This window comes from Euprymna scolopes, chromosome 10 (genome assembly GCF_053919585.1).
Source record: "Euprymna scolopes isolate OS-2025 chromosome 10, ASM5391958v1, whole genome shotgun sequence".
Classification (NCBI taxonomy): domain Eukaryota; kingdom Metazoa; phylum Mollusca; class Cephalopoda; order Sepiida; family Sepiolidae; genus Euprymna; species Euprymna scolopes.
Genome location: NC_136491.1, coordinates 72,754,803 through 72,770,592, shown reverse-complemented (window position 1 = coordinate 72,770,592; position 15,790 = coordinate 72,754,803). Strand labels below are relative to the sequence as shown.

The 15,790-nt window shown below is 31.9% G+C and overlaps 1 protein-coding gene across 1 annotated transcript in view; it reads right to left on the bottom strand.

The window, feature by feature from the left end:
• LOC145286104 (exonuclease mut-7 homolog) overlaps nucleotides 1-15,790 on the bottom strand; it is a 69,845-nt gene that overhangs the window by 37,441 nt on the left and 16,614 nt on the right. Inside the window, exons 3-8 of the mRNA XM_080134796.1 lie at nucleotides 12,753-12,889; nucleotides 9,054-9,142; nucleotides 8,327-8,400; nucleotides 6,969-7,004; nucleotides 6,034-6,188; nucleotides 4,452-4,629 (exon numbers count right to left, since the gene is read on the bottom strand). Coding sequence (XP_079990922.1) covers nucleotides 4,452-4,629; nucleotides 6,034-6,188; nucleotides 6,969-7,004; nucleotides 8,327-8,400; nucleotides 9,054-9,142; nucleotides 12,753-12,889 — 669 coding nt within the window. The remainder of the gene's footprint in view (nucleotides 1-4,451; nucleotides 4,630-6,033; nucleotides 6,189-6,968; nucleotides 7,005-8,326; nucleotides 8,401-9,053; nucleotides 9,143-12,752; nucleotides 12,890-15,790) is intronic.

Genomic DNA, 15,790 nt, shown 5'->3' with positions numbered 1-15,790 from the left:
TTTTGCTAGTATATATATATATATATATATATATATATATATATATATATACACACTAGCAAAAGTACCCATCGTTGACTGGGTTCAAAAACAGCCTACAGAAAATGAACTCTGATTTATGAAAGTATGATAGGTTATGAAAAGGAAGGGTTGTAAAGAGATAGCTTCGAATTTGGGGGTATCAAAACCAAAGCAAAATATGATCAAAGTAAAAATAAAATAGATAAACCTCATAATTTATTATACCATACCTGTTCACAGTGAAACACTTATCACAATATTCTGTGGATCTATATTAAAAAACCTTGTTAAACTTTGTGACATATTTCCGTTCTATGGAGGTCAGGCACGAACGAACACCCCATAATTTTATTATACCATATTTCTTCAAACTGAAACATAATTATCAAAGTATACTTACGCAGATAGATATGAAAAGTCTTTATTAAAGTTTGTGTTAATTTTATTATACCATCCCTATTTAAGTTAAAACATACTTATTAAAGTATTATTATGTACATCTATATCAAAAACACTTGTAAACGTTTTTTTTTAATTTTTTAATTTTTTTATTTCCATACTTTGTGGACCAGGTGCATACGCAGACCCCACAATTTTAATGAATCATCATTATGCCAGATCAAACATACCCATTCCTGTGTCTCAATACATCTTCTATCATTATATGTGATCAGTTTTCTATAATAGTCAACCATATAGGAGCCTATTCGTGACTAGACACACACACACAGACATTCAGTTTTATATTATAGATTAATAAAGTAGCTGTAGGAATTCCCCTCTGGAAAAAATTATCGTAAATTCGCCACAACAGATGCCACATACAAATTCAATACAGCCACTAACTTATGTAACTTTCAAACACCTTTGCAAACACATTCAATCATGATAATAAAATATTACATTACATCGTAGGAGCAACGCCATCACAATCGCAACATCATTAGAGGGGAGGGGTACATATTTTTCTCTAAATATTTAGACCTATCGCGGCCACCAGTCAACACTGGGAGGAAATCTACATGTTCCAGGTTCTATGCTTACACCAGCTGTAACTGGCTCATATATGCTATTATCTTTCCAGTAGTAGAATCAAAAAATAATAAAGTCTCCCTCGGGAAAGTCTGCTGTCTCTGGTTAGTGGCGCGTTAATTCTTTTATTCCGGAATTAGATCAATCTAAACAAACACTTCAGAACATTACAATATGGCATCGCTAGGACAATTTCAGTTCATAGACATTTTTCAACATAACAGCGAACAGATCGTCAACCACTTTTACATAACTAATGAATGTTTAGCTTTTCTGTTAAAACATTCACAAACATACATTTACTACGAGGTACAATACGTACCTTCTACATTCTTATTTTTTACGAGTAATTGCTGACCAATATTATATCGGTCGCAATTTAATGAATAACGTTTGTTTATTTTTCCAATTACACATCTAATTTTACACATTAACTAATTTGTTAGGATAACACTTTCTCATTCTGATCACCTACAAGTGAAGGACAATGTTTGCACAAAACATATGTTGCGGTTTGATGAATAATGTTCACTTATTTTTTTTATTTTATTTATAGATTTTGGACTTATGCATTTACTGAAGCACACTGAAATAATCATGTGATTATTTAGAAACCAATTACTAACATGAGGAGGGGCTACTGTTTTGCAACTATTGCATACTTTCACCTAACAAATTAATAAAAGATGATGTAAAAACAGAAAATTAAATACTGGTGACCTTAAAATTATCCTAAGGTTTCATAAATACTGGCAACTTATTTTTAACAATGCAGCATGTTTACATACATGCATAATTAAAAAAAAGTATACTTAACATCTTTTAACACTTAATAAGTGCACAAACATAAAATTAAATCAACTTCTAAACATGATGCAATTTTGCTAAAAAACATATAGCATCTTTGATGTCTTCATAATTGCTCAAGATTATTAAAATTAAATACTGGTACCATTAAAATTTTACTACGGTTAGCTTTAGTTAGCTCTACGGTTAGTTTGAGAATTATTGGCATTTAACACGTTCTTTGCGTACATGTCTGGGCAGGATCTGCTAGAAAGATCTAATCCTGCCTTGACAGAGTTCAAAATAGACTTTACAGCCTAGTAGGGGATGCCCTTTTCTCTTCCCTGCAACCTCTTTCTCACAGAAGAGATGTGATGAGCCCGTCTCTGCTTTATCGTTATTTTCATGGCAAGCGCTCATCTGAGTTCCAGTCTATGGTCCCCTCCCTCTTGCCAAAATTTCACAATAAACAATCGTCTAGCTGAAAACACTATCAATAATTTCCTCCATTCTTTATCCATGCCTACACCTAAACGTAAATTCCATGAATAAAGTTTCTTTCTTAGAAGTGCACACTTGTGAAACTGTCTTCCATTTGCCTGTTTTCCAGCTGATTACAATATGGTCGTCTTCAAGTCCAAGGTAAACAAGTTTTTGATGAGCCGTTCCCCTTAAGTAATCCAATTTACCAAATTTACACTTCTAACAATTCCAATGATATTGTCCCACTGATTATCACACACTCTTTGACCCTTATCCTCGAGTGACTTCTGGGTCTTGATAAGTGGTGTCTCCTATGTAAAAAACAAATAAACAAACACATATTGCTCTTAATATCTGTTTGAAAAAGTTATTATTTTTTCGGATCTTGATCAAGATCAGAAAAAAGAATAACTTTGTCATGTTCAATGAGATGTGTTTAAATAATAACCTGCTGCCAAAATATACAAATATATATATATATATATATATATATATATATATATATATATATATATATATAACATTCAAAATTTAACTACAATTGTGTTTCTCTTTTTCCAACTATTAGATTTGGTTTGTCTGGTACAAGTGCATATTGAACCAGGCAAACAACTTCCTGCTAGGAATGTAGTCCACACTATAGCATCTACCAGAAAACCCTTTGAAGATTAATATTTAAAACGTGTGAAATTGTAGGTCAACACAAAAATGATTATTTTCATTGAAATCCATTTATTTATAGAAATAATACTGAAAGTAATTTTTTATATATAGTAGTTGTGAAATAGGTTTAAATATATTTTAATTCATGCAAATTTCGGATTTATTATGGAACCAATTTTCTATTAAATATTATATTGTATCTAAAACATAGTACTGATTTCAAAAGTAAAAAAAAATTACTTTAGTGTTATAAAGCTAGAATCGAAACCAATAGATTTAGTGCTCCAGCCATGTTCCCTCATTTAGTGCTCTAGACATGTTCCCTACCATTTGAGCTAACCCGACAGACAAATCAAAAAGTTTCAAAATGAAACTACTTTTAACTATAATTAATTTTATGCATGCGCAAACTAATACAAATATGTCGGCAAGTTGATATGAACATTTTGCATTTCATCTTGCCGACTTCTCTATGCGTTATTCATCCATTGAAACAAAAATTTTACTCATTCTAAACCATACTTGTTGTACGATTAGCTTTTGCTGTTAATTTTAGTGTTATGTGACCAGTAGTTTAAGAGTTTATCATTTAAATATTTACAGACAGATACACATACATCTCTCTTATTAAAATAAATTTATAAATATATATATTAAAATAAATTTACAAATATATATATTAAAATAAATTTATAAATATATATATTAAAATAAATTAAGCAAAAGAAACATAATGGAAAAAGAAAATGAATGTTTTCTCTACATTGTCCAAGAATATTATTTTCATTGAAATATGTTTATTTACAGAAAAACAATACTTATCCTTACATTTCGAAATTGTTGTAAAAGCATTCTCAATAATTTCTGGCACATTAAGCTATTGGCAACTAGGCCATTTCTGGCACATTAAGCTATTGGCAACTAGGCCATTTCTGACCAACCATGTTAATATCTTCATGCTGTCATTCATTTCAATCAGTATATCTTTTAAAATTAAACCAGAAAACATATGTCAGCTGCTAGTATAAGGTCTTCAATTATTTTATCCATGATATAAACAGCAGCATAAATTGTTTAGTGCAGGCCACTTTCTTGGCGGGAAGTCATTTATCTGGGGCAATATACGCTTATACCATTTGTCTGTTTTACAGAATAGCAAATCTTTTACTTTAGTATTTTAATCGTAAAACAATACTGACAATTGAATTGAATATGATTTGAGTGGGGTGGGGGATTAAAGATGAATGTGTAATCAAAGTTAATCAAACTCATAGAATTTGAACTTGGCACAACTCATCCTATTTTCCACGAGGTTATCCTTTATAACCATTATACTCTCCTCTCCCTTCAAAGTTTGGCTGTGTCACCAGGTAGATGAGATTATTATGATGAATCAAATACTTTCATTAATAATGAAAAGTCATGACCGGATAAATATGTTGTAAATAAGAATCAATATTACTTACTTGTGATAAATGGCTAACACAATTCAAAAACTGTTGCCTGTTGCTAATTAATCTGATGACTGGTCTAGGATATGGAAATGTGTGAAATGGGCTGGCAACACTGCCAGATTCTCCTTTGTCAATTTCATCAGCCGAACACCATGGAACACCTTCAAGAGAATCCTCCTTGGGATTCCCACTAAAAAGAAAATAGAAATAAAAGGCATTGGATACTTTTCAGAGTTCAGATCTACTTTATGAATAATACAAGAACTTTATGATATACTAGACAACCTGTGATCCATTTGGTTAGAAATCTTTCCTTTCCCACTTTCTCTCCTCTCTCAATTTTAATTATTCACAACATTTAATTACATAGTCAAACAGATTTTACATAATCAATAAATTCTAATGCTATAACAGACCCTTTCTTTCCCTCTCCCATCTTTTTTATTTACTCTTTTTTTGGTTCATCTCCTGTTCTATTTATTTACAGATACATTGTGATGTCATAATAGACCCTCTGCTCCACCCTACTGCTTTTTCTCTTAATAATTTACATCATTCTATTCCTCTCTCAACTTATTATCATTCACTCTTTCTTTGTTAAGAGCAAAGCATTGTACTTGTTCTGATACTACACCCCATTTTTCCTGTCCTTGGTCAGAGTGGAGAAAAGGAAAACAGGAGATAGAGAAAGAGAGAGAGAGAGATAGAAACATTAATAAAAAAATATGTTACACTTTTGCCTTGGGAAATGCCCTGCTAGTGATAATATAAAACACTAGTAGGGTACCAAGCACTGCCTGGAGTTATGGATAACAAAACAGAAGAGTAAGAAAAATTGTAAGAATATTTCTTCTAAAATACCCCCCCCCCACAAGTATTATTTCACATCAAAGGTCGGTTGAGACAGAAAAAAAAATCTCTTCAAATGTCAGCCCCTTCCCACCTCGGATAATTCTGTTCCTGTTGATCCCCCCAAAAAAATGAATATATCAGTTTTGTGGGTTTGTCTTGTGTAGTTTTTTACTTTTACTTGTGTACACCAACAACTTTCCTTCATATAAAATGGAAGATTCTGTGGGTGGCATTTTTGAAAGGGATCCTCCTATACATTGCTTTGATTATTTTTACACATTGTAAACAATATTTATCTTCGCATGTGTGAATTATAGTGGATTAGTATGGCTACCTAGCATTGCCTGGGAGCATGAACAACAAAATAGAAATGTTATAGAACTTCTCTATCTTTCTCTTGACCTCTCTCTACCCTATACATCTTTCTCTTTCAATCACAGGTACCATTTCAGAACAAAGCTTTATTTACTATTTAAAAAATAAATAAATAAATAAATAAATTAAAAAAATGTTCTAAATGTTGACCCGATCTCGGACTAAACTTGTTCCTGATGACCTTCTAAAGAATAAATACTATATAAAAAAATGCCCTCCCTCTCATATTCTCTCCAAGGCAATGCTGAAAAAGAATATATCAGCTTTGTGAGTGTATCTTGTGTAGATTCTAACTTTTAGCAGAAGACACATACACACACATGTATGTGTTGTTAATATAAAATATGCCATGTAGATAGAAACAAACCTGTAGTTTTGTCTTTCCTGTTGCAATTCACTTGTAAATTCATCATCATCAAACTGGAAATCTGTGGCAAAACGAGCAGCTTCTTGGATCATTCCCAAACCAAGCAACATATTTACAACTCTCCTTTGTGTCCGTTTGCAGTCCCCAGCAGTATGCTGTAATTAACAAGTTATAATCCATCGACTTAGAATGAGTGCTTTATGCCAAACTGATGCTTGAATATGGTTAAACTTGTGCTCATTTTTGCATTTAGTAATAATACTCCCTTATGATCTCTTACTGTACATTGAACGGATACCATAAAACTTTGTAGTGATAAGATGCAGTGAACTAAGTTCAATAATAAGCCAGATTGGCCAAGTAATTTTCGAGAAAAAGTGAAACAGACTAAGAGAAATATATAATTTACAGATCTAAGTTATGCAATACTGTGATTTAATGTCAGTTTCAAAGCAAAGAAAAGTTAACATATTTCTAGACAAATCAAAACCTACTTGAAACAAATAAAAAGGGTTGAATAGTGAGCTCCACTATTCTCTGGAATGTGATTCCCATAAGAATCCATCTGATCAACTTTTTTTTTTTACATCACATATATTCAAGTAAATTTTATATTAAAAAATATATATATATATATATATATATGTACTTGTTTAATTATTACTTACATTTTTGTTAACAATTTTTATTATCACATAAGGATGTAATAAAAATAGAATTTTATATTAACAAAAAAAAAAATGTTATAAAATGCAGAGCATTACAAAGTTTCTCATTTTTATCCATAAAAAAGCAACTGCAACTTTTGACAGCATGACTAAAATTGTATTTTAATAAAGCAACATTTAAAACTATGCTGTATAAACCAAAGGTGTTTCCATTATTATTTTTAACATTAATTAAAGAGATAAAGAAAGCAAATAAATCTAACTTACCAAAACAAGTTCTCTCCAGTTGTAGTGGCTAGTTTGCTAAAAGAAAAAAAAATTCATAACACAGGTTAAAACAAGACATGAGCTTTTTATTTTTTTCAATGAAGAAGCAATGTTGACCATAGCAATAATTAATCTTAGTCATCATTTTACTATTGTTTGAACATTTCAATTAAATTTTTTTTATGGGCAGGGGATGGGGGGGTCTAACTTATTTTAACTGTTGATCAATAACAGGAAATAAAAAATGCAAACTGGGAAAAAAAAAAAAAAAAAAGTTATTTCTAAGTACATTTTTTTTCTGCTCATTTTAATGGAAAGTGAATTGGGGGTAACTCGATTTTTTTGTGGTCCACAGGAAGTGCGATGAAATTACAGATAGCTGAAGCTACTGAAGCAGCACTCACTCTAGATGGTTCCTCTGAAGGCAAAAATGTCATGGTAATATTAAACTCACAAGTGGTTTCCAGTTGCTTGTATATCGTTATCAGACAAGATGATGACATTAGGATTTTGCAGTTCTTGCAGAGAGGCATCAACATTCTCCTATATACAGCACATGGTATTCCCAAATGGTCACCTATCTGGCACTGATTAGGCTCAGCATTGCTTAACTACTGTGATCTAATGAGAACTGGTGTGACAATGTGATTAAGCCATATAACATAATTAGAGATAGGTTGATAATCAGTTTGTATACAAGACCTGTAAAACAATGAAGTATATTTGGATGGCAAGGTTATTGACGTTGTCCAGAAGTTCTTTGTTTTTTGTCTTTTTTTTTTTTACCTTGGTGACACTATTGGAATGCAAAGAGGTGCTGAGCTTATTTCAAGAGATAGAAGTGAATGAAGTAAGTTCTAAGAACTTCTGGCATTATTAATCAGCAGAATGTTACCATTGTCGACCAAAGAAAAAGTCTATCATACATGTCTACACAGTGTGATGATGTATGGAAGTGAAACCTGGCCAATGAGGGTTGAGGATATGTGCTGCATAGAATAAAGTAATCATTTCTAAAATGTTCTAATCTTGATTTTTTTTATTCTATCTTTATTTCTTGAATGAAACTTTATTATATTATACATAACTTACTAGAATATTTTATAACTTTAGATTATTTTTATGCACTTTTATAAGGAAATATGCCCTGTCATAAGATTATTTATAGAAGAATCTCAATGCATTGGCTAAAACTTGAGTACATTATTATGATGCTAATGCTATGGTGCCACAATAAAAAAATGGAAACTGACTAGTAAGAAAAAGCAAAATTATCAACTTAAATGCTATTTAGGTCCAAGTTTTAAAATCTCACAAGATAACTTCACATGTTAGCAAAAAGACAAAGCTCCTTTTACCTGTCTTTGATATTGATGAAATGTGTGCGAAATAAAACCCATTCTGTGAGAGGATAACAAATTTGGACAAATTCCTGAAATCAAAGAAACCATTTTAATAAGAAAAAGACATTTTTCTGGTACATTTAACATGTAATTAGCTAAAGAATAATTTATTTATCCAAGACATTTTATTAAAAAAAAAAAAAATTTAAATTAAAAAAAAAAAAAAAAAAATAATAATTTTTGTACATTTTAGGACAGAAGACCAGTATCTTCAGACATCATGATCTGATAGCACCAGAAGAAAAAATGTCCGATCATGCAAATAGAGTGGAGGATTTCTTTCAGGGAGAAAGAGGAGTATTCTTGATAAATGGTTTCTCCCTTCCTTTTGAAAATATTTGTCTGGCACATTATTTTATTCACATGACAGCAGTGAGATTTTTATATAACTATATTTGATACAAATACACATTGCTCTATAATAAAGACCAAAGGTTGTTCATTTTCAACACAAGCTCAGAATGATTAACAGTTTTTCTCTGTTCATTTCACCTTCAGCTCTACAAACTTCAAATAGACTGATTAATTTTTCCTTTAAAAAAAACGTCTCAAAATATACTGAAATTTTGTGGAATTTCAATTTTATATGATTACAGTCAAACATTTTAAAATGTTTAAAGTTCAAAATTGTTTGTTGAATTTCAGGAGAAAAGAAAAAAATGAAAAATGAATGATAACGAACCTTTTGGAAATTTATACATTTTTAATATTTTCCATAGCCATTTTTTTATCATGTTCCGAGTGTCTTTGAAATTCAAATCTGGGTGACGTCTGAAATAAAAATATATATATATATATATATATATATATATATATTAAATCTTACTTAAATTTTTTTTTGGGAAATTGTAAATGAAAACAAAAACCAAAACACATCCACTATACATAGATATCATCAAGAACAGAAAATATACCAACACTACATCCACATTGACAAATGTTTCATTCCATGCCAAGAATGTAATTCTACAATATAAATTATATAATCACAAAGAAGCCACTAAAGTGATTAAAAAAATGCCATTTTTCTTACATGTTAGATTTCAACCAGATTTCATTCCTCTCAAACTACACTAATAAAACCAGTTCATAACAAACTTTGCTAATTTAATCCACTATAATTTCTCTGTCTAAAAATCTTCAAATAATAAATGGCCTTCTAAAAGTCACCTACTTTTTTAGCTAAAGCCGTATTTCACTGATATCTATTTTTGCAAATCCAATTTCCTTCCTTTTTTTTTTTTTTTTGCAGTGATAGTTTTAATAGTTTCCCTTTCTTTTCACTAATTATTTTCTCAAATATTTTTAATATCCCCCCCCCAAAAAAAAAAAACAATTTTCTTACCAATAGCAAACTAGTAAACATTTATAAATATGTTTGCTTTTATTTCACTTGTTTTCCTTTAACTAATGAAACTACTTCATTGCCAATTTCTCCTCAAAAACCTCTTTTGCGCTTCTCATTGTTTTTCATTCCTTGCATGTGTTATTCTTTAAGTTAAAAAAAAATTTCTTTTTTTTATTTTGATAGAATCATTGCTGTATACTTGTTAATCTGAGGAATACCATGCTGCTAATAACAGATCTTTGGTCGCTTCTGTCAGAACACCTAACTGAGGATATTGATGATTTTGTTCATGTTGTTTTCAAAGGTGTAAGTCTCATAGTGAGCTAAAGTATTTTGTCACTTGGTTGGGCTAAGTCATCTTTGGTCATCAGGATGGTCTATTGGTAGGGTTTATGAAAGCTTGAAGTGTTGCCGTTCCTAACAGCAGTCTCATCAAATGATCAAACCATGAAAGTCCCCTTTTAAGCATAACAGCACATCATGGTTACTATTAACAATGGATTTGTAAGTCTAATATGCATCTAGAGCAAATCCTTTTCATCTTTTCTTTCTATTTCCAGCATTTAGCTAAGCCTCATCACCTTTATGTGATACTAGCCTGGGTGCCCAATGTTACCAGGGTGTTTGGAGGTGTGTGGTGAGCAAAAAAAAAAAAAAAAAAAAAAAAAAAAGTAGTAAGTAGGCAGACAGGCTCGAACCCGTACGGCAAAGAAGGAAAAGAACATGAAAAAAAAAAAAACAAAAAAAAAAAACATGACGTGTTTGCTGTTTCGCCCATCACCAAACCGGACACATAAGTTAAAATTAAGGCTAGTCATGTGAAAAGAAAGGAGGACTTTTGAAAATATGAGTGAAAAAAGTGACCCCTCCTTTTAGAAAAGTTCCCAGTTGAGGGTGAAGGAATTAATGTTTTCAGCAAATTTTTCGATACTTGTCATCCAAAGGGTCGAGCTTCAAAACGATACAGATCTCGTGAAACTCCGTTGCCTCTGTCAAAAATTTTAGGTAGACCTATAAACATACATTTAAACAAACAGGTGAGATTTATATTATAGAAGATGTGTCTTGTTTATAGTCTGTTTCTATCATCTTTTGATAAAGTTGATTTGCATGTTTAGTCTTTTTCTACTTATTCTACATTTATATATGTCAATTCTTTTTAAGACTTTAAATTTTACACAATCTAAAATATGCTGTTTATATGCAAAGTAGTGGTTTTTCAATGAATGAAATGAGTTACAGCAATAACTTTCTATGTATTGATTAATATATATAGCTCTATAATAAAAGTTAGCATACATTTGTCCGGCTTGCTTCAACAGTCAAGTATGCAAATCTATTTTTTTTGCATAAAGAAGTGGAGATTTAATCTTAATATCTGATTAAAAAAAAAACAAAGAATTATCATGTATGCTAATTTCATTTTATGAAAAAAGAGGGGCTTAAACTTAACTGATAATAAAAAAGAAAAGAATTTCTTTTACTTTTAATATTCTCTTTGTAGTAATTTAATTTTGTAGTAATTTAATTTTGTAGTAATTTAATTTTGTCTTTTTCTTATCGATTAGTTTTGTTTCAATGATTTCAAGTAGTGAATGGAAATTAAATTGCAATCACGAGTGGGTAAAGCCAACTAGTATATAAATATGAATAAAATTAGGGAACTTAAAACACAAAATAACTTTCTCGCTTATTTATTTGATGTCACTTTTCCCTTGTCTGGTAGGGATTACCTATAGCAATCTCGACATTATTGGGAGATATGTGCAAAATAGTAGACTTCAATGGTATGGACATGTTGAAAGAATGGACAAGTTCTTGGGTTAGTAGACGTAGAACAGTTGAGATAGCAGGTTCAGTTCTGAGGAAAACATGGAAGAAAGTGATAAAAGTTGACTTGAAAGAAGAATAAATAAAAACCTGACCAGATAGAGGTTAGCATAGAAGTCATTTTATTAAAGTCATCCAATACATGCTGCATGTAAAATAGACATTTTTCCAAATATAATGATGACAAGTTAAACTCACTTCTACAAAAGGAGATAATACCTGTGACAGTGTATCTCCTAAGACTGAATCAAGCCAAACCATGTCTTTTCTGACAAAGTGTGTGATGGTTCAAGTCAACACCTAAGTTGTTTGAATAATACCAAAGCAAACCAGAGCTGGTATGACAACTAATAAATATCCAATTATCCTATGCATCCACACTCTGCAAACATCTTGTAGTTTCCTCTATAATTTATAGGAGTTCTCTCAGTTGTACATTGTTTTTTTTCTATAACCAGGATTTACTTTGAAATAATTATTTTGTTTCATGAACACATGTACATTTTTTAAATCTTAAATATTGTTATTTTATATAACCAAATCAAACTTATTCTTGTATAATAAACAAAGGTAAGAACTACTAATCAAAAATGTGAAAATGTCCAATATCAATAACATTTCAGGACGTAAAAAACATTAAATAATGTTGAAAAAAATGAAGAGAAATATTTTGTGAAAATAATACAGAATGTGACTTACACAAGTGACAGCATCAAGGAAGGAAAGAGAAAGGAAAAACTTTTTTCTGTAAACAGTTTATTAATATATATATATGGCATTAATTTTCATATGAGGACAGTAACAGCTGTGAAAAGGACGAATGGGAAAGCACAGTAGTTTTTGACTGCCAAGAGAGCTAGAAAGAGAACAGACAGTGAAAATTACAGTTTAAATCAGGAGTTGGCAAGAAGGAGTTTGAAAAAATTTTTTTTTTATTTATATCTTCTTACTCAAAATAATAATTAATAAAAGTGTCCTGAATTGTTAACTTAGCTTAACTTTATTTATATCTTCTTACTCAAAATAATAATTAATAAAATGATCCTTCTGGAAACCAACATGCAAATATCAGAAAGTTTCATTGAATGTCCTGATCACTTGGTAGGCCGAGAGAATACTCAAGGCGTTTTCAAATAAATATAAATTTTATTTCACATTTGAAGTGTCTTGATTGGGATTTTATTTTAACATTCAACTGCTTACCTGAGAACATTGGCTTCATATTCACCATCTAATAAATTATCCATAAACTTGACTATTGCTTCCTTATGTGACTTATTCGTTTGCAACAAGTCACACAACTCACCCCACATATTCTTGGATAAAAAATGTAAGCATTGCTGCAAATAGAAATTAAATCAAATAAAAATCATTGCAAAACCACATTAAAAAAAAGTGTCAATATTTATAATCCCCCTATTCGAAATTCCAAGAAGGTATTTATAAATTGGATTATCCAGATTAAAGACATTAAACTTAAATATAAAATTAAATACCTATTATTTTAATCAGTTTTTTTTTTTTAAATGAATAACAAATTAAAAGAGGATGGCATATAAATATGGCATGGGATACAAAACGAATCAGATGATAATCAAGGAAGATAAATGCGAAAACTGGCAACTCGTTTTCATGTTTATCTCCCTTGATCATAACCTAATTTGTTTTGTCACACATCCATTCTATAATAAAGAGCAAGGTGAGTTTTCTTTTTTCATGAAAATATCTTCAAACAAGGCATGAAGCCACTTACTGTAAGAATTTAACAAAAATAAAAGATGTACAGACGTATGTTTTTCCGACTGATATGAGAATAGGTATGTTGCGCGCACACACACACACACACATAAAAACATAACTCAATACCCACCGGTTATTTACCCTTGTCTTAGCTTTAGATTTATCCGACAGGTGGCATCTCTCTACTTGGTTTCACATTCTCTATCCACTTTCGTTCCCTACCTATCTTTCTTTTTTGCTCAAATTGTTGATATAGACAGACGTACATTCTGTGCGCCTCAACAGGCATAACTTTCATTTTACAGTAAGATGACACAGGTATACATTAACAAACTTATGTGAACACTGGACACACAACGAACATAAAACAAACATTACAAATTAAAAAGCATGCTTATGTGTGTACACTCACACACACGCTTGTTTTTACCTTATTCATTTAATAAAACAGATTCTTTATATATACTATAACTCAATATTCGTCATCTGAACTTTGAGGTTGGAGTTTTTGAACACGCATTAATATTATCTACAATGGGTAACCTCGATCACCACAGTGGTGACCTCAACAGATGATTTTTCACAAATGCTGATCATGCTGTGAGAATGGTAGAAATCGCCCAAAACTCTCAACCCAAAACTGAAGAGGTATTATAAAAAGGCTGACTGGGAAGCTATCAGGGCTTTCATCAGAGATCCCCCATGGAGAAATATCTTTTCTCTTCCAGCTGAACAGTGCGCAAATGAGACCACTGAATGGTTCAAAATGGCAACTGAAGTACATGTTCCACACAATTTTATAGCAAGCCCCACTCTCCTCAATGGTTTACTTCTACTTGCGCAGCTGCCATTGCTCAAAGGCAGTATGCGTACAGTAGATTTAACCAACATAAGTCCAGTTCAAACAGACAGAAGTTTATAGAAGCTAGAAGTAATTGTAAGAGAGAAATAACAGCTAAGAGAGAATCTACTGAAACCACCAGAAAACATATCGAAGCACAGAAATTAGGAACCCGTGATTTTTGGAAAATCTATAACAGTGTAGTGAATAACGAGCAGTCAACAATTACCCCACTATCAAACAATCATGAGGTTGCTTGCATGGTAACCAAGAAGGCTAACATGCTTGCCAGTCGGTTTGCCTCAAACTCCACATTGGATCCAGAAAACCACTCCCTCCCTGACTTTCCTTTGTGGACCGACACCACACTAAATGATCTGAAAATCATCCCTTCTCAGGTGCATGGTATAAAACACCTAGACACCTCAAAAGCATGTGGACCCAATTTCATCCCGGCTGTGCTATTAAAAAAAATGCTCCACCGAGGTTGCTCCATTTCTCTTCAAACAAATCCCTTAACGACTCTTGCTTTCCTGACTGCTGGAAAACTGCTTCTGTGGTACCAGTTTTCAAAAATTCTGGTGAAAAAACTGACACATTAAATTATCGCCCCATTAGCTTCCTCCTGCTTTTTGTCAAACTATTCAAGTCTATAATTAATCAAGCTCTAGTCCATCACTTTACAGCTGTTAAACTTCTGACTAACCAACAATATGGATTTAGGCAAGCCCATTTCACAGCAGATATCCTAACTAATCTCTGAATATATATATATGGCACGATAGTCTTATCAGGAAAATTAGATCATATGGTATCACTGAACGAATACTTAACATAATTAAATCCTTCTTAAGTAAAAGAAGAATCCAGGTTGTCCTCGACGATCATTCATCTAAACAATATGATATGAATGTGGGAGTACCTCAAGGTCTATCCTTGGGCCTTTAATATTCCCGATATTCATAAATGACCTACCTGATAAAATTGTCTCAGAGATGGGTATATTTGCTGATGACGCCACAAATGATCACATATCTAATGAAATAGCAAAAAACGCTAAAGGAAGACCTTCAATCTGTAGTGGAATGGTCATATTCAATGCTGCCAAGACGAAGCTTGTTTCCTTCAATAATTACAAAAAATCTTCTCTACCACCAATAGCAATGGCCAAAGACATATTACCTAAAAGTACTTCTTTTAAACTCCTTAGCCTAACGTTCATAGGGAACATGAGTTGGAACAGATACGTTGAGAGCATTGCCAAGGCCGCTGCGAAGAAGGTGGGCTCTCTCTACCATACTAGAAAGCTACTTATGCTTGAAAGTATCCTGTACCTCTATAAGGCAACCATTCATCTATGTATGGAGTATTGCTGTCACATTTGGGCTGGTGCGTCTGCTACTAGTCTCACTCCTGGACACGGTTCAAAAGAGTCACCAACTTGATAAGTCCTGAACTGTCATCTAAACTTCAGCCTCTGTCCCATCAACGAAATGTTGCATCCCTCTGCCTGTTCTACAAGTACTTTAATGGTGAATGCTTTGACGAACTACAAACCCTTGTACCCCCCCTCGACGTAAATACCCCTAACAAACCCAATAAGCACCTAAATCCAACCCCTTCACAGTAGAGATCCCTAAGTGTAAGAAAGTCTTCTACT